Genomic DNA, 25,389 nt, shown 5'->3' with positions numbered 1-25,389 from the left:
AAGGTCTCCCTGTGTCCCGTCTCCCCGGTAACAGTAACGGACTATTTTCTGGCACGTTGCTTCTTGTGTAAGTGCTCTGGTGCATTTTTGTCCAAATTGGATAGCTGCAAATTTAGCACATCCAATTGATGGAAAATGTCCACCATGTGTCAAATGAAATAATCCAACTGTTACTTAATTTTTTAATCTAAAGTTTGCCTTTATTTTTATCTTTTAAATCAATTAAGTGTTACTATGTGTTCCTGTGACACCTTATTTCTAAATTATGAGAGTTGGTGGATGGACAAATCAGCAGACAGACTTGTCCACCAAGATAAAGCAGGTAGTAAGGGCCATCTTCTTATTAAGCTCCCTGTACTTGGTGCTCACGGGAGGCACCCTCAGGAGAAATACGTCCCTGCGGCACCTGGTTCAGCTCCCATTAGTTCGCACCCAGGGCCATGGCGGGGCTGTTGTGTCTTTCCTTGTGGGAGAGGGGATGGGAAGAGAACTGGGTACCTGAGTTTACAGACAAATCCATTGTAGGGAAGATGATATAAAAATTCAGCGCCTGGAAATGGATTCTCCTAACGTGTCCAGGCCCAGAGCCCTTAGAATGGTTCCTATACCCCGAGGTAGAGCCCCGCTTGGCGGGCCCTTCACCTAGAGCGGAACTTGTCGCGTGCCATGGCTCAAAAACTTCCTAATTGAACGAACGGGAGGGTTCTAGGCAGAGGTAGCAAATGCAAGTCAGCTGAGGCAGGAACTAAATTTATTTGAAAACAGGAGGGGAATTGGGCGTTGGCAGTGGCGGAGAAATAGGCGAGCGAGAAGCCTGTTCCACCCAGAACCTTCACCCCGATTGGGAAGGACAAAGGAGAGGGGACCAGACTCACCTCCGGGGCAGGCATTTAATGTCCTTCATTCATCTCGCAACTGAGATTTATTAAGGACCCATTTTGCATCAGCTCCAATGGAAAACAAGGCAAGCAAGGTCCCTGTAGGATCGCACATTCTAGAGGGAACATCCTCTGAGGGCAACACATCAGCTTACTGTGCCCGAGTGCCCTGTGGGAGGCTAAGCTGGATGGCCAGGCCCAGGGTCAGGGTGAAGACGGCTCTCCAAGTGCGTGAGGCTTGAGCCGAGATCTGAATAGTGCTACAGAGACGGCCGGGTAAAGACGGGATGGGCACAGTGGCAGGGTGTGCCTGCCGGGCAGGAGGAGCTGGAAGTGCCAAGGCTGTGGTGGGAGTGGAGAAAAGCCAGCTTGGCTTTGGCCTGATTAGCAGTTAACTGCACAAACCTTTCTCCTTCGTTCCCTCGGGCAGGAAGCGCAGATCGCCGGCGAGCACCCCGACTCCTGACTCGGTTCACCAGGCACCGGAGTGCGCCAGGAGGCAGCCGACCCTGGGCAGCTGCAGATTAGTCGTCAGAAGGCAACCACTGGTTTCAGGAACAAGACAGTCACATCCAGCGAGGTTTGCCGAGTGTCTTTCCTCAGGCTGGCACCCTACTCACCCTTTCTCCACATTCCCATTGCAGAGAAGCCACAGGATTTCCTGGCTTCATTCCTGAAAACCAAATGGTCAAAGTCCCTTCAATTAGGGCCTTACATGACCACAACGCTGCGAAACAGAAACCAGAGCTGAACTGCAGCAAGAAACTTTGGAGTCTGAAGAGCGGGTGGCATCCTAGCTCGGGCTATTTATTATCAGAGTGACCTTGGGCAGGGCATTCCACACTTCTAAGCTTATTTCCTGAAGGTTCCAGAGAACACGTGTGCACGAATACATGTGTAAATTTATTTATTCTGCAAACAACAGGACGTATTGGTGGTTGGCCAGTGACTGTTCATAGAGAACCCAATGCCCGGCAGACACAGGGCCTTCTGCCTTCGGAAAAGGTGGTCTGGTTCTCCCCACAAGTGCTCCATCAGCTCAAGAGACGCTGGCACACGCTTCTCTGACAGGCGGATTTGCTCCATGTGGCCTTTGCCATTCACAAGGAGGGCGTTTGGAGCTCTGCCTCACGGAGCTGTGGCTGCAGGGTGTGAGGGACTAGCCTTTGCTCGGAACGCTGAACACAGAGAAAGGCGTGACCAAGTGGATAAATCCCATTGCATGACCCTCAAGTCTTTACTGAGCACTCTTGGCTCAGTTCAGCAGGCAGACTACAAATAGAGGATGCATTTGACCTTTGGTGTCAATCAACTCAGGCCCCAAGGGCACCCCTTCTTTCTTTGCCCTACTTGTGCATCTGCTTCTCTCTGCAGGGTTGGCCCCAGAAGCTGGAATCATGGCTACATGGTAGCATTGGGAAGAGACAATCTACTCTTTGTATGTATTTATTTATATTCTTCACCTGATGATTTTTCCATTGCTTTTTAGAGAGAGTGGAAAGGGGAGAAACATCAATGTGAGAGGCACATTGATTGGTTGCCTCCTGCACAAGGCCCAACTGGGGCAGAACTTGCAACCGAAGTACATGCCCTTGGCCGGAATTGAACCTGGGACCCTTCAGTCCACCAGCTAACACTCTAACCACTGAGCAAAACTGCCCGGGGTGATAATCTACTCTAACCTTCAGGTGGCTAATGCATGGGAAGGGCTCTGGCCCAGCTGGGATGCCATGCCTATCCCTGGTCTAACTGCGGTGGCCAACAGGATGGGTCACTCTGTCCAGGTCAGGTCATCCATTCCCTCGCTCCTGCCAGGCGGTGTCTGCGAGGGCTGCAGCTGACTCAAAGCTCTGAGTTGTGCAGGTATTAGCGCCACAGGCGCAGCACAGGACACAATCCTTGTGCTCTTAGACATGTGGCAATTGATTGAAGAAGTTGGTACTCATTTGAAAAAACCTCAAAACCATCCTTTAACACCTGGGATGGAATTTCATGGAGAGTGCGTCAGACACTGGGGTAGACAGGTGACACCTGGGCAAGGAGAAAGCCCTGAGCTGGATACCTGGAGGGAGGCCTGGCTATTGAAAGCCCTGGAAGCCGTGTGAAGAATGTTGGCGGACTTTATGCCACTGTAGGTTCCTTCTACGTTAGGAGAAACAGCAAGTTGATGACTGCAGTGGGGAGGTGGGGGAAAGTCTCCGCAGCCAAGCGAAGGGGGCTCCACTCCCTCCATCACACCTACCTGGATGGTCCTCAGTGGCCTGCAGAGGGCCGTGCATGAGTGTCCCCTGTGTGACTTTCTAATAAGATGCTTCCATCTCTGCTGTGGCTTCACTCACATTATACCAGTTGGCCTGTCAAACTGCAGTGTGTATAAGACTGACAGTGGGAACATGGAAAAAAGCAGGTGCCTGGGCCCACCTGGGTTGGGCAAGGGTCCAGGAATGTGTATTTCTTTGTGCTGTTGTTTTGTTAATTCTCACCCAAGGATATTTTTTTATTGATTTTTAGAAAGAGTGGAAAGGAGAGGGGGAACGGGAGAGAGAGAGAGAGAGAAACATCAGTGTGAGAGAGACACATACCTGCAACCCAGGTGCCTGCCCTTGACCAGGAATAGAACCAGCAACCCTTCGGTGCGCAGGCTGACGCTCTAACCACTGAGCGACACCAGCCAGGGCCAGGAGTGTGTTATTTTTAACAAGCTTGCCCAAGTGATTCTGATGTAGCTGGTGGTGCAACATATGTGGATATGTTGCACAGGATAGTGTCAGAGCAAGGCAGGAGGAAGAGAGATTGCCGCTTGTTTGTTAACGACTGACTTCTGACCGTCTGCAACAGTCAGTTTCATTTCATGGGCAAATGAGTTGAGGGGTGGGCAAAAAACCAAACCAAACCAAAGAAAACATCACCTGGACTGGACAGGGGATGGGTGGAAGGAAGTGACTGGGAAGGGGAGAGTCAAAAATCAGGGCAACACAGGGGAGGCAAGGGGTGGGGTGGAGGGAAAAAGAGAGAGAGGACATTCGTTCAGAAAGGCCACTTTATTGATGGAGAGAAAATGCAAAGTTCTCCACAGCCCTCCCTCACTCACTTCAGTGGCTTCACTGGGCATCTGAGACCAGCGTGGGCAGCCTGTGGCCAGCTCCACGCTGTCCGCTCCACCTCAGGCGGCCACGTAAAAACACGTCACAGCTCGTGAAGATTCACAGACGCACCCCAGATCCCCCCACATGGTGGCTGTGCATTTTTAAAATATTGTACAAAATATGTTAAGTAGGAAAGGTCAGCTGTGCCGTGATATGTGCGGGGCGTCCTTTTAGGATCACTGTCCCTAGAACATGACTTACTTATTGCAGTGAAACCTCTAGAAGGTAGAGCTGTACAAAAAAAAAAAAAAAAGTCTAAACAATTTTATTTTAAGAAGAGCAGCAACCGGGACACTGCTTTAGTTCATTTAAATCTTCTTTCTCAAAAATACATTCCTAAATATACAAACTATACAATCTTGTCATTTTAATGCTGGTTTTTTTGTTTTTGTATTTTTTTTTTTTTTTTAATAATAATAGAACCCAAACTAAAAAATCTTCATCTTCAAACCAACAGGAGCGCTAGAGGACGTGTGACTCGGTACCTTCATATAACACCACATAAATAACGTTAGCCACAGTCTCTGTTCACAGCATGGTCCATGGAACAAAGGAAATACTTTTCTGGTGATTAGACGTCGTCTGCAGAGAGGGTCGGGATATTCATCCGAGGCCGGGTGAAAAATGCCATCTTCTCCCTGTAACAGAGGCCATCCCCTCAGAGCAGGAGTTTCCACCCTTGCTTTACAGATTCACGGGCAGGGTCATTCTTTGCGGCAGCGCTGTCCCGTGCATGGCAGGACGTGTGGCAGATTCCGGCCTCTGCCCCCTAGACACCGCCCTCAGCTCCCTGACATCCCTCCTTCCAGTTGTGACAACCAGAAGTGTCCCCGAATTGCCAAACGCCCCCACGGGGCCCAAATCATTCCTGGTTTAGAACCACTGCTTGAGCGACATTAGCAGGACCCGAGGGACCTTTAGTTTAAATCAGGCGCCTGAGTTTACAAGGGCCTTTGGGCCATGTCTAGTGTTTGTTTTAGATCCCCAGCTGGTTAAAACTGAGATGTCCAAACACGGTCCTACAAATTGCAGTACATTTTAAATGTTTTTTAGCCTCAGCTGGGAGGACATCACAAGTCTAAACGCCAGGCCCTGTGAGGATGGGAGGCCGGACAGCTGGCACTGGAGGCCCTCCCAGGGGACGCCCGGGTGCAGTACAGCCAGAAAGCGCCTCCCCGAGATCCCGGCAGGCGGCAGGCTGAGCCCGGCCGGCAACCGTCGCCCCAGCTTATTAATCACTCAGCCAACCCTCCGCAATTACGGGTGATGGAAACGCCGAGAGGAAAGGCTGGAGCAGGTGGCTCATTCATTAAACCAGAGGATCTAACAGATTAGCTCGAGCCGTTGGGGATGAGAAAGACAGCCAGGGGAAGCGGCGCCGAGTCAGGCTGCCGGGGACGGCTTGGCAGGGGCTGAGCATCTGCGACAGGGAGCTGGCGCTCTGCGAGGGAAGGGACCACGGAGCAGGGAGCCTGAGCAGGGGGCTGAGGCTGGGCAAGCGGGGTGTGAAAGGGAAAAGTGCGTGGGCTGGCCGGGAACCCACCGCTTACCTGAAAGACTGCACTTCGGGGGGCTCCTTACAGCTCTGGCCTCGGAGCCTGTGCACATCCTTGGCGGCGGCCCGCATCATCTTGTCTGTCTGAAGCTCGCCCTTGTGCTCTGCGCGGTCCATCTGCAGGCAAAGCAAGCGAAGCCGTAAGGTTCTAGAGAGTGCTTTGGGCTCCAGGAATGGGCCGGCGAAGGAGAACTCTCTAGCACAAATGAGGAGTTTATTGTAGTCAAAAGGTCTGCAGGTCACACAACAGGCATCCCCTTTATTCCAAATGATGAGGGAAAGTGGTCCCATCATCTGTGGCAGTGGCCAAGTATTCGGAGCCAAGGAACTAAACACCTGTGTGCACCTGCTGGAGGTCAGGAGGTCAAGCTGTCTGGTGAGATGCTACTTCATCTAGTCCTCAGGGCCACCTAAGGTAGATTTTATAATTACCTCTATTTGACAGCCCAGGAAACTGAGGCTCAGACATGTTAAGAAATTTCTTTAATGTCAAACAACTAAGATGTGGTAAAAACCCAATTCCAAGTGATGCCGTGTGCTCAAGGCCTTAGGTACATTACACTTCTTCCTCTTGATGCAAAACTGTGTAAGTACTTTTGAGAACAAACCACTGAGAGTCCTAAAATATCCATGTACTAGATACTTGACAACATGGCACAGAGACAGAATTTTGGTCAATGAAGCCGTTGTTTAAATGGCTCGTTAGTAGGTCATTATATACAGATAGTCATGGATGTACTATAATTTACTATTTGAAAGGTCTGTTTTTCTCAGTTTGTATTTTCTTAAAGTAGGCCCCATATATACACTTATTTTCTGACCTCTTTTTGCCTCGGCTACTGGGAAGTGCAAAGGTAAATGTAATAGACAACTACAATTAAGTTAAAAAACTTTCTCTAACTTTCTATTTTCCTTTAATGTTCTTATTAAATCCCTGTTTTAAGTATACGGGGCATAAGTAATAAACTAGAAAGAGACATTTCTGGACTTTCTGAATTGCCTGTGAATTAGAAGCTTCCACACTAGTCTTTTTTTTTTTTTTTTCAATATATCTTTATTGATTTCAGAGAGAGGAAAGGAGAGAGAGAGAGAAACATCAATGATCAGAGTCATTGATCGGCTGCCTCCTGCACGCCCCCCGCTGGAGATCGAGCCCGCAACCCGGGCATGTGCCCTGACCGGGAATCAAACCTCGATCTCCTGGATCCTAGGTCAATGCTCAACCTCTGAGCCACGCTCGGCTGGGCTCCACACTCGTCTTGACCTAAGTCTAGCATGAAGTTCCTACTCTAAGGCATCACCACCTTCATCAAGAGCTGGGACTTTAGCTGATGGCCCTTCCATCAATCCAGGCAGGCACCCTCTTCACGATGCTCTTTGCACTGTCTGGCTGTGTGCAGACAGAACTAGCAAAGGTCTGTCATTCCTGCCATGGGTGGCAATGCGGGAGTGGCGGGTATTATAAAAACGAGTCAAAGATGGCTTCTGTTTATTGGCCCAGTGTTGCTTACTTTTTCATGGTAGTCTGTGACCTGTCAGCTCCAAAGCCCGCTGGTGCCAAATTCAAATTTTTACCCATCCAATTGGTTTAAATGTAGCTCAAACAAGCAGATTTTTAAACCATTTAGAACCTGCCTGCTATGCATACTCTGTGAAGCTCCACCCATCACCTGCTGGTCTTAGATAAGACACACCCTGGGGCTATCAAGGACCCCAAAGTGCTGCTGCTCTGGAGCTCTCTGACCTAGAGACTCCTCACGATGCTGCTAAGTGTCATCATCTTGATGCACAAGCCCCCTCTCCAACCTCCCCTGTCCTAGGAGTTCCCTTGCCCTCCTGCCCTCTAGGTGTGGCCCCATTAAAGTTGTCTCTGGGAGGTCCCCCCAAAACAGCACTACCCTAATAGAACTCACTGCATGCTCCTGCCTTTCCCTCAAACTCACTACAGGAGAGCAAAGAAGCAGCAGGTTTGTGTTCCCAGCATCTTACTCCCAAGCCCAGCTGTGGTCTGCTCGGCTCCTCTCTGCTTTGGACACCTGCCCCAAGGGACCACCAGGTTGGTCACTGCTCTAGATTCACTGTTAGTGTGCCCCAGCACAAATGAGGTGCATTGGTTTGATAAAGGGCTGCACAAATGAATAAACGTGTGAATAATAAGGGCCTGCACACACATCTACAAGGACATGCAGCAAAAGGGGCCTGACCGCCAGGTCAAGAGCTGACAACATTTACTGGGCAAAGTGACTCCTGGATCCCTTTGCTGATGCGAATGCGGGGCCCCGGGGAACTCTCGCAGTGGGTCTCGGGACTGTATGACCCAGTCCAAGCTCAGGTCTGTTTTCCTCGAAGCAGCGGGCCGTCGCCAAGGGCGGCCCCACCACACGCCCACGGCCGCGTGGCGCTCACCTGCCGCTCCAGCAGCCTCAGCAGCAGGCGGAAGCGCTCGTCCTCCCGCAGCCACTGCGGCAGCTCCTTTTCCCCGTGGCTCTTGGCTTGTTCGAGCTGCTCCTTGAGCTCCTTCAGCACCGAGATCTCCTGAGTCAGCTGGCTGTGCCAGGTCCTGGTGGCCTGCAGGTCTAACTCGAGGTCCAGCGAGGTGCGCATCAGGCGCTCGTTGCGCAGGGATTTGAAGGATGAAGGCTGTGGGGGTGGGGGTGGGGGTGGCTTTGACTGCCCAGCACCCAGCCGGGACGACTGAGCCCACATGACCCCCTCCTTGGAACCTCAAATACCCTCCTTTGTTCATGAGCAGGCTTCCGATCCTTCAACACTGCCCTCCCCCAAGCCTGTCTTGATTTCTCCCATTCTATACATCTCAAGTTTATTGAGCATTTTTATGTCCCAGGCATGGTGCTGGGCACTTTACTGCATGACCTCAGTTCATCTGCACAACCCTCTGAGGTCACAGCTGTTATTGCTGCACAGAGGCGGCTCCCAGAGGTGAAGTCACACATTTTAAGTGATAAAGCGGAGATTCCGCCCCAGGCAGTTGGCTCCAGGCCCCATCACTCACTCTTCACACAGTGCTGGGATCCCAGCTCTGTGACCTCCACATTTACATTCTCACTCTGCATTCTGGTCTCTATCCTGCTCTCGAGTTGTTCCCTCAATGCAAGTCTGCTCCCCCTTGAGAGCTGAAGTCCTGTCTTCTTGACTTGGTGTTCCAGCACCTACTTCCCCAGGCTTACAGGACTAAACATCTTCCCTTGGGGATCCAGGCCTCCTCCACGCTCAACCTATAGGGTTTGGGTGGGGCTTTGGGGATAGGAAGGTGACCTGAACCTGACAAATCAGAACCACAGTGATTGCTTCAGGGGTGAGTATGTTATCTGAGCCCAGCCAATAAAACTCAATTCTGGTACCTTTGCCGAGCTACTGGGGGAAAAGGCAATGTCTTTACATAGAGATTAAGCCAGCAAGATATTAACCTAGAATTGATCATGGTCATCTTCACCATCACATGGGGCGACCCTGGTTAAGAATTAAGCTAAAAAGAAAAAAAAAAAATAGAAGAAGAATTGAGCTCTCTGGAGGGAACAGTGCCATGAGAGGGGGGCTGAGGCTTGAGGACTCCTGGATCAATCCATGTCTGAGACTAGTCCAATATCCTGGAGTTTCCGTTAAATGAGCCAATAAATTACCTCTTTTCATTTTCAAGCTACGTTTGAGTTCTTTAGTTATCTGCACGCATAAGATCCTGAGTAACAGAATCATTAACTCTCCTCCTAGCAAAACTCAGTACTGATTAGAAAAGAATGACTGAATGACTGTGGGAGGCTGGGTTCTAAGCTGGCCTCCCTACATACACACCCGGTATAACGCCTGCCCCTTCAGTGTGGGCGGGATATCACTCCTATGATTAGGTAACTAATCAGCTGACTTTAATAATCCTGGATGGGCCTGACCTAATCAGGTGAGCTCTTAGAAGATGAACTGGCCCTTCCTGGAGATGTGCTAGCCTTAAAGAAGCAATATATGTTATGGAGACGTCCATATGGCAAGGACTGAAAATGACCTCTGTGAGCTGTGAATAGCTCCAGGCCTGCAGCTAGCAAGAAAATGCAAGGAAATAAATCCTGTCAACACCCCAATGGGGCCGGGATGTGGATCTCTCCCTAGTCAAAATTCCAGATGAGTCAACACCTAGATTTCAGCCTGGGGAGACCCTGAGCAGAGGATCCAGCTAACCCGTGCTGACCTCCTAACCTGCAGGAACTGTGAGACAATGTACTGTTTTAAGTTGGTAAGTTTGTAGTAATTTGTTATGGGGCAACAGGAAACAAATACAATGGCCAGTAAAGGGACTTGAGAAATGCTATGTAAGCTGTTACTATGGGACCTATCCTCACTTATACTTGCATGAGTAGACTTTCAGGAATACAAAATGCAGAAGTTCTAGAAGGCTCGTCTAAGGTGGCCAATGTCTAGTCTGTACTTATAAATGAGCAGGGTCAGGAAATCCAGCTGAAGATCTATGTTGCTCAAGGTCTCGGAGCAAGAAATGAAGATGTTTTGCTTTGCTCTGACTGATGTCCAATCTTTGAACCTTGCCTGAAGCAGACAGAGGCACAGCTCGGGCAGTGCGTGGAAGGACGGCAGCAACCGGGGCCCCGGCCCAGCCTCTGGATTCTCCTGTTCCTTGGGCACAGTCAGAGGACCTGAGGGAAATGTGGAACCTTCCCCAGGGCCTACTCAGGCCTTACAGTTCACAAACCTCCATTCGCAAAAACCATCGCGATCTCGCGAGGGCGACCTGCTCCACGCGCGCTGCGGAGGAGAAAGGGTCAGGCACGGGCGGGCGTGGGCCTGGGGGGGCGAGCGCACAGCAGCTCACAAACGGCTTCGAGGGTCCGTCTTACCCGCTTCATCCGGACGCTGCGCCGCTCCAGGGAGTTTCGAACAAAAGGTGGCTTCTTCGACAGTGTGGAGCTGTCACTGTCACTCCGGTTCAGCTGTAAGAAAAAGCCACGGAAGTTAATGAAGGTCCGAGCGCCTTCGGAAGGCACGCTGGGGTCAGGAGGGTGGTGGTTTCCCCCACTTGGCCTGGTGCTCTCTCCCCTGTGCAAACACTCAGAGTTCCTGTTCCCTGGGGCCTGCAGGAGGCAGGTACCATCTGACCACCCTTTCCTTCCCAGGCAGATGTTCGCCGAGCATGTTCTCTGCACAACGCACGCTGCTGCCTCCTATGTGCACAATATCTCATCTAGTTCTTCTGGCAACCCCGTGGGACATGAGGATCCCCACTTGACCAAGGAGGAGAAACTGAGGACTGGCCAAGGGTAGGTGAGTTGGTAGCAGTACAGTAGGGCTGACGTCAGACAGCGTGACTCCAGGATATGCTGCCCCCTGGACCTACAGGCTAAGGCCCATTCGCATCAACCCCTCCCTGTCGCCCACAGAGCTTGTCTTTATGGCTCAAATGGAGCCACTGTCAAGATAGATAGGTATATTTTAAAAAGCAACCCCAAAGCAAAACCTCAGGGACAGCGTCCTTGGAGAAGTTGGGGCAGACGGGCTTGTCAGAGCTGTGCAGGTCACAGCTCTCCCCACCTCAGAATTCCTTCAATCATTCTGTTATTTGTACCCACCCCAGAAAGGGCCATTCCCCATCCATGGCCACAGATCAGGTGGATGCTTTTCTACGGGGGGACCGGAGAGGGAGGCTGGGATGACAGCACATCCCAGGATATGCGGGGAGGGGGCTTCCTTTTCGAGTCTTATTTCAAAGTCGGTGAGATTGCCACAGATGCTATAGAGCCTATTTGTTCTGCCAGCTGTCAGCTCATTGCTGCAGGTCTTTCCTGAGAAGCTGTTACATCGTTTTTGTGGTTATTAATAATTATTAGTGGTCATGATATTAATAGTCCTGCTATGTTGATGAACACAGTAACCCCAGGGACATAACCAATGAAACAACTACTGTGCTAGGCAGTCTCAACCAGAACCAGAACTAGGGCAACAAGAACAATTACAGCCATGTGGACAGAGCACCTACTATGTGCCATGTACTTTACTGAGAGGTTCAGTCTATCCTCAAACAATCCTAATGAGAGGGGAGGGGAGAGGAGATCAGAGAGATGAAGACACTTTTTATTAATATGTATCAGGACAGCTGATCCTTAAGTCATAATTGATTATGAACATGGAGGAGGGGGGATGTGGTTGGAATTATAATAGTATTGGCCAGGTACTGGTGGCTGGGACTTTCCCATCCTTTATCTAAGTCAATCCTTAACCCTATGAAGTCAGCCCATTAACTCCACAGGAGGAAACAGGCTCAGAAGTTAACTTGCCCAAAGATACCTGACACCATGAGAGTGATCGGGATTTGCACCCAGAACTGTTGAGGCGAAGGGCTATCCCGCGGGAAACAGGTGCTCTGGGAGGGGGCAAGGGCCACACGTCTGCTTACCCGGCACACGTACTGGCTCTGGGGACCGGGGGAGAAGGTCTTGGAGCGGATGATGGTGCTTCCTCGAAGAAATGGCCCTGGGGAGGGCGTGCCCACCCGGCGGTCCTTGGGCCGCACCACTGTGGGGGACAGGGACGGGGTCTCCGTGTTGGTCTCTTTGTCCACCTGAGGAAGAAGCCACAGCTTTGAGACCAGAGTTTCAGCCGCCCACCCCAAGGCTCATGGGGAAGACTCCCCAGTTGCTCCCACAGACAGCTGGGAGCTTCCTCAGCCCCAACCCTGCCCAGCCAGGGCGGCGCCCAGGGCCCCGAGTGCCAGGCCCTGTTCCTCCACGACACCTGTGGGGCTAGTGGGAGCATCTTTAGTCCCCAAACAAGCTCACGTGAGCAGCAGAGGTACCTTAAGCATGATGGCCTGGACTTTACACCCTCAAGACTCATGTGCCACAAACATTTTGTCAAAGCCACACCCAAGGCCTCCACTGCCCCAGCCAAGACCTACCTGCCCATGTTTTCTTGGAATTATGCAGGCAACCAGCAAACCTCATTTCTTAAACTAGGTGACCAGGTTTTCTGTTTTCAAGGTGGCCACCAGTAAAAGTTGAGCAAACAAAAAACGCGGAAAGGCAGGGCCTCCATTAGCCCTAACAGCGCCTTTGTGTAATTTTGAAAAAGGGGCCCCCTTGGCTGGAGAAACTGCAAAACGCTCTCCCCTTGGTGTGGAGCAGTTAGGAGGCAGCCATGGATTCTGGGCAGTGCCCTGCTCAGCGCAATGGGTGCTCTATTCCAAGGAGCCCTGCCTGCAGGTGGGAAGGACAGAGACCTCTGTGGAGAGTGAACGCTGATAGGACATGTGACCCTAGTGCAGCAGGAAGCAGGGGCGAGGGAACTTGACCATCGGTCTCCCTTCTCCTACTGCGCTTTGGGCAGACCCAAATGAAGAAACACATTTCTCCAAAACCTTAGAACCTGTCTGCAAGGGGAGTGCTATTGTGTCCAGTTTAGAGACAGTGAAATGAAGGCTTCAGAGGGATGAAGTCATCTGCCCAGGACCCAGCTAAGAGGAGCAGAGCAGCATTTGAACCCATAGCAAAGGTCTGTTCAGAGAAACAGGGAAACGGTAGACAGCAGGAAAGAGGAAGGGGCGCACCAGCCTCTCCTGGTTTACTGTCACCAAAATGAGCCCAATTACAGGCAGGGACACTACTGTACACCTGCAGGTCACTTCATTCCGAGGGCTGGTCCCCTGATGCTGGAGGATAAGACATAACCGTGAACCTTTTGCGGCTGCTTGGGCTCAAGGACTGAGGGCTATTTTCCCCAAGACAGCCCTTCCCACCTCCCTGGCCATCCCTACCTTTAACGCTGGGCACTCGTCTGTATCTGGTGAGGATTTCTCAGCAAAAAGGTCCTCCTCTCCCCCCTCTGCTGCTGCCTCGGTGTCACTGGTCTCCTCCTCAAACCTCCTGTGATGACAAAGAACTTTGGTTACTCCCCAGAGACTACTCTCATCTGCTCGCATGCCTTTAAATGCACCCAGGGCAGGGCTTCCAAAACCTTTCAGGATACAGGACATTTTTGTGGGGGAGGGGGATAATGAATTTTAGGGAGGTATAATTTACATATAGCAAAATGCATTTATGGTGTAAAGTTTGGTAAGTTTTGACCAATATAATTCCCCTGTGTTACCACTACAATGATATAGACCATTCCATTACCCCAAAAGATTCCCTCATCCCCTTTCTCAGTTAATTTCCCCCACCTCCAGCCCAGCACTGATGAGCGATCTGTCACTAGAGATGAAATCTGAGTTTTCTAGCATTTCATATAAATGGAATCAGGCAGTAGCGCTTTTTGGTCTCTGGCTTCAGTCTCTCAGCATAATGTTTCTGAGATTCATCCATATTGGTGATTGTATCAATAGTTCACTCTTTTTTATGGCCGAGTAATAGTCCATTGGATGGATAGACTACAATTTGTTTAGCTATTCAGCAGTAATGAACATCTGGGCTGTTACTATTTTTTAGCAACTGTAAATAAAGCTTCTACAGACATTCACGTAGATATAGGTTTCCGGATATTGTGTTAGTTTGCCAGAGCTGCTCTAACAATACCACTGGCTTAAAATAACAGAAATTTATCTCTTGCAGGTCTGGAGGCTAAAAGTCCAACAAAGTGTGGGCAGGTTTGGTTTTCTCTGAGCCCCTCCCTGTGGCTTGAAGACAGCTACCTTCTTGCTGTGTCCTCACATGGCCTTCCCTCTGTGTACCCATCCTTGCGGGGGGTCTCCCTCTGTGTCCAAATTTCCTCTTTTCACAAAGATACCAGTCATATAGGATTAGGGCCCACGGTCCCTTTAACAACCTCATGTTAACTTAATCATCTTTTGAAGGCCCTATCTCCAGCCCGGCCAGGTGTGGCTCAGCGGTTGAGCATCGACCTAGGATCCAGGCGATCGGGGTTCGATTCCCGGTCAGGGCACATGCCTGGGTTGTGGGCCCCATCCCCAGTCGGGGGTGTGCAGGAGGCAGCCGATCAATGACTCTTTCATCATTGATGTTTCTATCTCTCTCTCCCTCTCCCTTCCTCTCTCTGAAATCAATAAAGATATTTAATAAATAAATAAATAAAGGCCCTATCTCCAAATACAGTCACATTCTGAGGTCTGGAATCAGGGCTTCAAAATATGAATTCTGCAAGGGACACAATTCAGACCAGAACAGCTATATACCTGAATGGAACTGCTGGGTCATACAGTAAGTATGAGTTTATCCTATTGAGAGACTGACAAACTGGTTTTCCAACGTGGTTATGCCACTTGACATTCCCACTAGCAATGTTATGAGAATTCCAGCTCCTCGTCTAGACTTGGAATTGTCAGTCTTTAAATTTAGTCATTCTACTGGGTGTGTACCCACAGCTCATTGTGGTTTTTAATCTGCACTTTCCCACTGAGCAAATCGTTTCATGCATTTATTGACCATCCATATATTTGTCTTTTGCAAAGCATCTGTTAGAATCTTTAGCCCATTTAAAAACTAGGTTGTCCGTTTATTATTGAGATGTAAGAGTTCATTATATATTTTGGGTATAAATCCTTTGCAAATATTTTCCCCAAGTCTGTTGCTTGACTTTTTATCTTCTAAAATGGTGTTTTCCAAAGAACAGAAGCTTTTGATGGTGATAAAGTCCAATTTATCAATTTTTTAATGGTTTGTGCTAAGAAATCTCTGCCTACCCGAAAGCTGCAAAAAAAAATTCCCCTCTATTTTCTTTTAGGAGTTGTATAGTTTCAGATTTTATGTTTAGCCTCACGATCCACTTCAGATTTAATTTTTGTACATCATGCCCTAAGTTTATTTTTTCTATACGGATATTCCATGGTTCCAGCATCATTTCTGAAGAGACTTTAGTTTTGGTGATGCTCTTCAAAATTATCCTTTCCCCCTGGGCTCCACGGTTGGAAGGAGTTGGTGTGACAAATGGCCTGCATTTGTTAATTAGTAATTTATCTCGATTCCCATCTTTCCTTCTCAAAGACATACATAACCGCCAGGCTTCTGATCAGCACGAGACAGCGTTACCACACTGAGCGGGAGGAATTCCAGCCAAAAGCAGAAAATCTGACATCTAGTTAGCTGGCTCCGTGAGGCTGTGGATAAACATAAACTCTCCCTCGGGATTTTCCCAGTGCGGAGAACAGGCCTTGGATCTCCACCCCCAGCCCTACGATGAAGACCTCGACCGCACTTAGAAAGGAGCTGCAAGGCCAGGGGCTCTCCCTCCTTCTTACCCGCAGCCTGTCTGTCTCCTTATAAAAGAGCCATTATACATGGGAACATGCCAGAAGCACCTCCCCAAGAATTTCGCAGACGCCACATTAACCAGCACTTACTGAGGCTTAATAAGCTCCAGGTGCTATACTAAGGCCTTACAACAGTGCGCCCAGCAATGACTGTCTCCATTTTATGGACTGAAAAGCCAAGGATCAGAGTGTCGGGAACCCCTGTCCGGTGTCACGGGCTGCTAAGTGGTGAAGCCTGGTTTTCCAGCCAGGTTTGTCCAAGTCCACTAAGCGCTCAACTATTATAGAAACCTCTTTTTGACTATGAATCTGATCTAAATACTTCCAGAAAGGAAAAACCCCCTCAATTGTAAAGAGAAAAATAATTAAAATACACATCTTTTTACCCTTTGGAGCACATATATATATATATATATATATATATATATATATATATATGATCATCTCAAGGGCTAGTGAAGGCGGGGGATAGGCTAATCCCTGTGGGAAGTAAATTAGAGCAGGTGATTTATACTCTGAAGTCAATTTACCAGAATCTGCTAAAACAAAACATGTACATATCCTTGACTAAGTACTGCAGTTGGATTTAGTCTCGTTTGAGAGCTATTCTGCAAGGCTGCTTCTCAGCATCTGCCCTAGACAAACACACACACATTCCCAAGGAGGCCAACACAAGGACTGTCACTCCCATGTTGTTTATGATTATAGTCTCCTATATTGTTGAATACTTTTAGAGTTTTGTTTTGCTTTTGAACCTTTAAAAAAAAAAAATCCAGTCTTCTGATTATATGCACTAAAGAAACCTACCCAAAAAACCCAAAACCAAAACAACGGAGGGCGTGACAATGGCACCCTGGACCTTGGGTGCTGGAGGAGGAATGTAAATGAGAACAGAGGGCCAGTCTTTTGGAGGCCTCGGCACATGAGCCCAGAGCTGAGACGCCAGAACTGAGCGGGCACAGCCAGGCGAGTTAGCATTCCAGGACCCCAAGAAGCCTGCAGCCTGGAGGAGGGGGCCACAGATGGATTTACCCCAATGGAGCAGCTTGGGGATTCGCAGCCCTCTTTGCAAGTCAGTGTCTAGGGAAGTCTGAATGCCAGGGGAGGGGAGAGAGGGGCCACAAAGGGAGAAAGAACAGAAGGTGGTTGCTAGGCAATGGCGTGAAAAGTCTCAGCACAAGCTTGGAATTTGGGGAAAATCAGTGATCTTGTGCCAGGGTTTTGGAGGACGGGTCCTAGGCCTGTTTCCGGCATCAGACCCTTCCCTGTGTGGATCCCAGCCCAACCCCGGCAGTGTGCTAGAGAAAGGGAGAGAGGGAGGGGAAAAAAGATGGAGACAGAGAGGTGGGGGAGAGAGGGAGGAGGGAGAGGGGAGGACTAGGAGGGAGGGAGAGAGAGAGGGAAGGAGAGGGGAGGGTTGGGAGGGAGGGGGGAGGGAGGGGGAGGGGAGGGGAGGGGGCCGGGAGGGAGGGAGAGAGGGAGGAGGGAGAGAGGAATTGAGGCAATTTAGAGAGAACCCTAAAACAATCAAATGAACATATAAAAATTCAGGAACCTTGCCATACCCTTCCTTACATGGAAGAACAGTAAAGGAGGCTAAGGGAGGGGTCAGCCCAATGGCCCAATTCAGCCTGTTTTCAACAGTCGAAGCTATGAATGCTTTTTATAGTTTTAAGTGGCTAAAAAAAAAAAATCAAAAGAATGTTATTTCATGGTGTGCACATTATGTGAAATTCAAATTTCAGTGTCCATCACTGGAGTTTCAGTGTCAGGGACAGGATGGCCGGCGTGCGGGGCGTGCTGTCTCCGGCTGTTTTCACACTAAGGCCGCAAGTTGAACAGACCCAGCAGATTCTGCATGGCCCATAAAGCAGACATTTATGACCTGGCCCTTTCCAGAAAACATCTGCTGACCTCTGGAGTAAAAGGTATTAAGGAAAGACTCCTCCTGAGGTCAAATGTATAATTTGGGGCTGTAATAGAAAAACACAGAAGAGTTATTGAGTGCCTCCTGTGGGTCAGGTTCTGTGTTCCACGTTTATCATGCATAATTGTACTGAGTCTACAAAATACCTATGTATAATGGCTATTTTTAAAATTTGTATTTTATTTTTTTGTTAATGATTACCTGAGGATATTTTTCCCATTGATTTTTTGAGAGAGAGGAAGGGGGAGGAAGGGGGGGAGAGAGAGAACATTGATGTGAGATAGACACATAGATTAGTTGCCTCCCGCACGCATGCACTCCCACTGGGGTGGGGAACAAACCTGCAACCCAGGTACAGACCCTTGACCGGGAATCAAACCCAGGACCCTTTGCTGAGAGGGCCAACGCTCTACCACTGAACCACATCAGCCAGGGCTAAAATATGTATTTTACAGATGAGAAAAGGGGAGGCTGAGAGCCATGGCTCTCAACCCAGGTTGCACATTAGAATCACCCAGAGAGCTTTAAAACTCACTGATACTCAGGCCTGCCCCAGATCTAGGACGCCACAGGAAGTTGGCTCAGAGACACTCCCGAGCCCTGTGGGTCTGAATTCAGAGCACATGCCGAAAGCCCAACGAGACTTCCTCCCAAGTGGCAAGACTCACAGGCTGTGGTCCTCCCAGGACGGCATCTGCCCTGTCCCTTCGAGCTGAGAGCTCGCAGCGTTCCTTCTTTTCCTAACCATAATTCCTGCCATCGACTGTCTGCTGTGAGCCTTTTTCCATTCGTGGCTTTTCCTTCTGGCAGTCCCGACAACCCTCTGCGATCGGTGTCATGCCCCCATTCTTCAGGGGAGGCTCAGTCGCACAGGTATGGGTGGCTTGCCTAACAGGGGCTGTCCCTGAGGTGTGGGCTGCCCAGGTGCTGGTACCGAGTGCCCTGCTCCCTGAGTCGGATGCTGGTTCCACAGGGAGTTTGGTTTCTGAAAATTCACTGAGCTGTACTGGATGCTTAGGTGAACTTTTCTGTATGTGTGTTACCCTGCAATAAAAAGTTAAAAAAGCTGTTCTGACCAGGCGGCTCAGTTAGTTAGAGCGTCATCCCATTCACCAAAAGGTTTTGGGTTCAATTCCCGGTTGGGGCACATACCTAGGTTGCAGGTTCAATTCCTGGTCGGGGTGCGTATGGGAGGCAACCGATCAATGTTTCTCTCTCACACTGATGTCTCAACATATCCTCGGGTGAGAATTTAAAAAAAATTTTAAAAATAGTTAAAAGCGCTTTCCCAAGGTGACACAAAGAAAGTGATGACACTAAAATCTGAACCCTGTCTCCATCGCCGTTTCTTAAGACGGAGAGACCTTTCTGTCGGGTTACAAGGGACCTACGGGCCCTGAACGACACAATGAGGAAGCTGCCTCTGCTTCACTCTCCATCAGGTCACATCAAGGGGGGTCTCTACCACCAGCTGAAACACCGACCAAGCTTCCTTTTCAACAAGGGGAAGAGACTGAGGACTTAAAACCGCATAGCAAACAATGTGTCTAGCTAAACTTCAACACTCTTGTTTTATTTTCACTAAATTTTTCACCGTCACCTTCTGAGGCAGACCTGGCCTATCCAATACCCAGTCCCACGTTCTGCCTTAGTAATGAGACCGTGACTTTTGGACCTGACCGAACAGACCTCATTTCCTAGCCTTCCTTGCAGTTAGATAGGCCGAGTGGCTAAGCTCTGCCAATGAGAAGTAAAAATTGCTAGGTGGGGCTTTCCGGAATGCCAAGGTTAAAAGGCACACATACATTGTCTGTCTTCTTTCCTGATGTCTGCCTGATGGCTGGTGACTCAGCAGCCACTTTGGGCTATAAAGCAGCCTCAATGATAGAGGTCCCACAGTGAGGACAGCAGAGCAGAATGAGAGGAGGCGCCTGGGTTCCCAGGAGCATCTTGCAGCTAACAGACAAGCCTTGGTTTGCCTCCCCCGTTCTTCTTTCTAGATAACAAAGAAATAAACTATCTATCTGAGCCTCTTATTCCTGTTCTCTGTCCCTTGAGGTTAAATGCAACCCCTTATTAAGGAACCTTCAAATTAAGGAAAATTATACTTATTTTCCACTTAAGAGTAGTATAAAGCTTCTTTAAAAATTTTAAACCAAAATCAATGTAAGTACATTGAGGCAAACTAACATGAGATGAACTAGCCTGAGTGATTCACAGAAAACAAATAACTGGGAAGGGATTTTGGGAACCACTGTACCAGGCTATGTACTGCTTTGCTGCCTGTATAGAACCCATGAGGAAATGGGTTCTCAGTTCCCCCATGGGGACACTTCTCCTGGTTGCTTGGGCATTCAGGGAACTCATCCCTGGGCCCACGTCCAAGCCAGATCAGTTCCAGAGGCCCAAGGGAGCCCTCACTTACCAGCTGTCTCCCAGGGCCTGGGCGCTGCTTCTTCCCTCCTGCCTCTTCTCCAGCTCCACGGCTGTCTGCTCCAACAGAGCAGACACAGCGTCCTGCGGAGACAAAGGCGGATGGGTGCACTGGCTCACCATGAGCGCCACCCCTCCTGGCAAGAATCACAGCTTCTCAGCGTGTGACCCTCTCAGTGAACCAAGGGTAAAATTGAAGGCCAGAGTGGGTCAGCATCTTGTCCCGAGGTCACATACACTGGAAATACAGTGCTTAGTTCTTCTAACTAGCAGTTCTGCTGAGAATAACTCTGGGATGCCTGGACAGTTTTGGAAGACAGACAAGTTCAGTAGTCGAGGGAGACAGAATTATAGGTCTCCGGTGGCAAGGAGATCATAGTGTAGTCAGGGAGACAATCACATGAACCATCAATAACAAAACAATGTGAGAGGGACTATGCCAGAGGTAGTACTGATGTTTGGGAACCGAGATGCAATGGCAAAGTCAGCTTAGGGGGCTGCATTCCGGGAAGGCTTCCTGGAGGAAGAATATCTATGCTGAATGGTGACTACATTGAAAAAGCCAGTGTGAGTTAAGGAAATTATTTAACCTCTTTGAGACTCAGTTTCCTATAACACCTACTACAAAGGGTTATCATGAAGATTATATATATATAAGGTGCGCAAGAGCATCTAGCGCATAACTGGCACTCAGTAAGCAGCAGCTAAGAGCAAAGAAAACCTCATCTTTTCTGAACACAGGATTAATATGCAAATACCCTTGGTAGTGTAAAGCCAGATTTTCTTTGGGGGAAGGAAAGAGGGAACTAAAATCAACTGAAGGCACTGATAAGTGGCTTACATGTAGCATCTAACTGAATCTTTACAACCATCTGGTAGGAGAGATTATGATTATTTCCTTGAGAAACGGGAATGAAAATGAATGTGCCTAAGATTGACGTGACTTAATCCAAGAATATGCTCTAGAAAGTAGAGGGGTCTTTTGTAAGACCTTTCCAACTCATGGTCCCATTTTTGTAGTGAGGGGGAGACCTAGCTTTGTTGCTCGTTAGATGTATATCCTTAGGCAACTTTCTGAGCCTTGGTAAACTGCACATAATAAACAGGGCACTGCCTGACCCCTTCTTATACAAAGCCTCCACAATGGACCACTAGGCACATAGTAGGGTTTCAATAAAGGTTAACTTTCTATCTTCCAGGTTTTTTTCTTTTCTTCCCTACTTTATCAAGTCGTACATTAAGACTTTCATTAGGCACAGTACATCAGGTCAAGCAAAGTACTGGAGGGGAGAACACAACCGGGAAGGGGGAAGTTGCAGATCCCCTACACAGAGATCTCTCCTACCCTGTCCTCTCCCCGTCTGCCTCTCCCCTCTGGTCGATTCCCTCCCCCACCTCCAGTCCTGGGAGAGGCCGTTCCGCCCCTCCATCCAGGGGCTGCCTGTGTAGGTGTCCCCGCTCACCGTGTTTTCGGGCCCTGGGGTGGGGGCCCGGCCGCCCAATGGCTTGGGCTCCCTGCTCTGTTTCTTCAAGTATTTGTAGCTCAGGAGGTTGTACCAGCGAGTCGACCTCTCCCCAGACCGGCAGACCTCAGCCAGGCTGATTTGGGCGCCTCCCTGTTGAGGGCAGGAAAGGGCAGAGTTATAAGCAGGGTTGACAAGGAGAGCTGGGGAATTTGGTTCCTGGGGAAAGTATGAAAAACGTCACTCCAGGTGAGACGGAAGCTTCCGGGGAGAAAGAGAGGGCTAGTTGTTAATCATTTCCAACGATCACTCTTTCACTAATCATCCACCCGTTACTCATTTGCCAAAGGTTTATTAAATGTTTATCTCTAGGTATTGATATAGAGAGATCCCCAGGCTAGGTTTTTAGGGGGGGAAAAATTGTATAGTGCGGAACAATATATAGTATGCTAGATTTTGCACAAGGAATGAAGAGAGGGATATCACCATACTTGAGGTACAAGGGAGAATGAACATGACCATGTGATCATATGTACATCAAGAAATAATGGGAAGGTAAAAAAGAAACTTACTCAATGCGGTTACCGCTATAGGTAGGTGTGGGACTGGGGTAGAGGGGCCACGTGGAGACAGCAGGGTTTCTCTATAGCAAACCTTCCTCAACAATTTCTCTTTCAATCACGTAAACGGATCCCGTAAGAATAAAATGAACTACAACAAATGAACCTGACTGAACCTCACAGAGAGAGGGCTTACTTCAAGCAACTTAACATTTTTACTATTCATTCTTTGTGGAAAGAACTGCAAAATAATTTTAATCATTCCTCAGCGGCCTTATTGTTTCAACATGTCCTTGTTGGGGGAGCTCGGACCAGGTTTGGGGGGTTAGCTCATCCGCTGTCCCCAAACGCACCAGAGGCTGTGCCCATGGGTGGCAAATACCACTAGCCAATTGGCAAACTGGGCCAGCAGCCAAGAGACGGCTCTGGATGGCACCTGGGACAAGGAGGGGGCTCTCTGACCCACGTGGCACCCTTTCTTCCAGTTTTTCCTCCCATCAGGATATACCAGAGCACGGCACGGACTGTGCCAAGCCTGTGTGGTTAATGGTAAGTTCTAGGGGAAGAGCTGTGAGTAGGTAAACACACACACACGAGACCAGAGCGCGGTGGGTGGGAGCTGTGGGAACTCTCTCCTGGTTCCTTCTGTTCTCTCACTGAGCGAAGCAAGGGCCTCAGTAGAGGCCAGGGTGGGGGGGCCAGGGTGGAACTGCTGGAGGCTGGAGGAGAGACGAGAAGAATCACCACTGGGAGGAGCCGGAGGGAAAGAATCCACGGAGATGCGGAACAGCGCTGGGCAGCAGGGGGGCTCATGGGAGCTTCGTGACCGTGATTTTAAAACGACCCCATACAGCACAGCTCTGTGTGTTTCTCCAGCTGCACCGGTGAAAAGGAGGTGGAGAGAGTTCACTGCGACCAGGCTGGGGTTTTCCCACGTGGGGATGGCAAGGTGAGAAAGAGGTAGGGAGCCATGGTGCTGGTTAACCACGGGACCTGAGTGGGCCTGGGAAATGGGCGCCCTCACAGGGCCTGCACTGAGCGGCACTGAGCTTAGTGGTTGGGGTGGGCGAGCAGGGCCCAACTGGAAAGGCTGGGACCCATGCTAAAGCATCTGATAGAACTGTTGCCCGAGATACTGGGGAAGGCAGCCACCTATTCCTCCAAACCCGTTATCTAGGTCTGGGGACATGAGAGACGCAGTGACCCTGTGAGAGGTAGGACAGTGAGATGGCTCTGCATGAGGGATGTGAAATCTGTGTTCCCATCCACGCTTCTCCACCCACTCGCTGGATGACCTGGACAGGTTACTCAGCCCTCGGGGCCTTGATCCCTCATCTGTCAAGTGGCGGTAATCCTAACACTCCTTCTTAGGGCTGCTGTGAGGACTAAATGAGATACTGCACCCTAAGTTCTTAGCCCAGTTCCAGACACAAAGACACGCTCAGAATGGGCACTGCTGTGGCCCGGCTGATGAAACGGCTGGCAACAGACCAGGGATTCCGCAAATGCAGCGGCGAGGGCGCCTCTGCGTGGAAGCAGACAGCCTCTGCCCCGCGTATCTCACTTCCTCGCCTCCTCCTGCCACCAAAACACGACAGCCTGACACTCCACATCTCCACAGGTTACGGAGAAGTAGGCCTCCCATTGGCCACGGATGGAGACAAGCCACGGTGGGATGAGCGCTTGGCTGCTGCCATGGCAACCAGCGGTGGCCAGACTTCAATTAGGGAGGAGGAAAAAAGGCACCCAATTAGGAGAAGAAAACAGGATTGAGTCTGTTCTCATCTAGGAACGGCCAGGGCTCCGGAAATGCTTCGCTGGGGGAGCCCGGGGTTGGAAAAGCATTCTGCTGTCATTCAGCATCCTCCATGCTCGCCACACCCTCCGGGCACCGTCCCCACCTGTGGGCTTCGGGGAGCACTGTGCTGACACAGAAAACACCGAGGGGCTGACCTGGCGGGCTGCAGAGGCGGAGCCGCCTGGGTCCTAACCCTGCGCCTGCCACTGCCTGACCTGAGGAAGTCCTTTTTCCTCTCTGTGGCTCAGCTTCCTCACGGGTGTAACAGAACCTGTTTTATAGGACCTAGTGAGGATCAATAGAGAGAATACATGTAAGAGCTTAGCTCAGGGCCCGCCACATAAATTGTACCCAAGCAATGCTAGTTATTGCATTATCTGTCGGTAATAATAACAACAAATGCAATGATGTACCCCAGCTGTGGGGGGACAGGAACTGGCATCCAGGGCAGACTCTTCACTGCTTTGCATTGTTGCTATGGGGACCAGCAGCATCAGCATCACCTGGGAGCATGTCGGAAATGCAGAACCTTGGACCCCATCGCAGGATGGCTGAACCAGTATCTGCATTCTTTTTTTTTTTTTTTTTTTAATATATCTTTATTGATTTCAGGGAGAGAACAGGAGAGAGAGAGACAGAAACATCAATGATGAGAAAGTCACTGATCAAGCCCGCAACCTGGGCATGTGCCCTGACGGGGAATTGAAACCCGATCGCCTGGATCCTAGGTCGACGCTCAACCCGAGCCACGCCCAGCCGGGCGAACCAGTGCCTGCATTCTAACCGGGGCCCCGGGTAACGTGTGTGTGTGCTTCAAAAGTTTGGGAAGCGCTGCTGTAGCACCTTATTTAATTCCCAGGGAACCACCTTTCAGATAAAGAGGCTGAGACTGAGAACGGAACTGCTGTAGGGAACATGGCAGGGAAACAAACGGCTGGTGACTCAGGCTCGGGGCCGACATTCCAAAGATGTGGCCGCACAATTCCACATAAAGCAGACCAGGGCTTTATAGCACGAGCACGCTGGGGTCAGGGAGGGACAGCAAGGAGGTTCCCCACGATGAGCAGAGGCCTGTGGCTCACACCTAAAGGAAGGCGAGCAGCCGCCCAGGAGCGGGACTGCCATGCTGCTACTCCCCAGCTTCCTTAGGATTCAGAGAGGCGAACACACCCCATTTCCCTCCTTTGCCTGTGCCTTTGTTTTCCTCAACCTGTCACCTCCAATATGGTCCTCATCACAGTGAATCGCTTATCCTTAGCGGTTTACTTGCTCGCCATCAAAGTTGGCCCCTTGTCTGTTCGGTTCCTCACTGTATCCCCAGCACCCAACAGGTTCCCAGGAAAGGTGACAGTGGGTGGAGTTACCTTTTAGGTGTAAAGCCCACGTCTGGGCTCCACTGTGTCCACACTATTA

At 49.9% G+C, this 25,389-nt stretch overlaps 1 protein-coding gene across 1 annotated transcript in view; it reads right to left on the bottom strand.

The window, feature by feature from the left end:
• Positions 1 to 3,900: 3,900 nt before the first annotated feature.
• WWC1 (WW and C2 domain containing 1) overlaps positions 3,901 to 25,389 on the bottom strand; it is a 113,701-nt gene continuing 92,212 nt past the window's right edge. The window contains exons 16-23 of the mRNA XM_087816192.1: positions 21,619 to 21,771; positions 20,148 to 20,239; positions 13,348 to 13,456; positions 11,992 to 12,156; positions 10,439 to 10,531; positions 7,986 to 8,219; positions 5,575 to 5,696; positions 3,901 to 4,662 (exon numbers count right to left, since the gene is read on the bottom strand). Of these exons, the coding sequence (XP_087672318.1) occupies positions 4,596 to 4,662; positions 5,575 to 5,696; positions 7,986 to 8,219; positions 10,439 to 10,531; positions 11,992 to 12,156; positions 13,348 to 13,456; positions 20,148 to 20,239; positions 21,619 to 21,771 (1,035 nt within the window). The 3' untranslated portion in view covers positions 3,901 to 4,595. The remainder of the gene's footprint in view (positions 4,663 to 5,574; positions 5,697 to 7,985; positions 8,220 to 10,438; positions 10,532 to 11,991; positions 12,157 to 13,347; positions 13,457 to 20,147; positions 20,240 to 21,618; positions 21,772 to 25,389) is intronic.

This window comes from Miniopterus natalensis, chromosome 4 (assembly GCF_054644295.1).
Source record: "Miniopterus natalensis isolate mMinNat1 chromosome 4, mMinNat1.hap1, whole genome shotgun sequence".
NCBI classification, from domain to species: Eukaryota; Metazoa; Chordata; class Mammalia; order Chiroptera; family Miniopteridae; genus Miniopterus; species Miniopterus natalensis.
The sequence above is the reverse complement of the archived record's forward strand: the minus strand, read 5'-3'. Positions and strand labels throughout refer to the sequence as shown.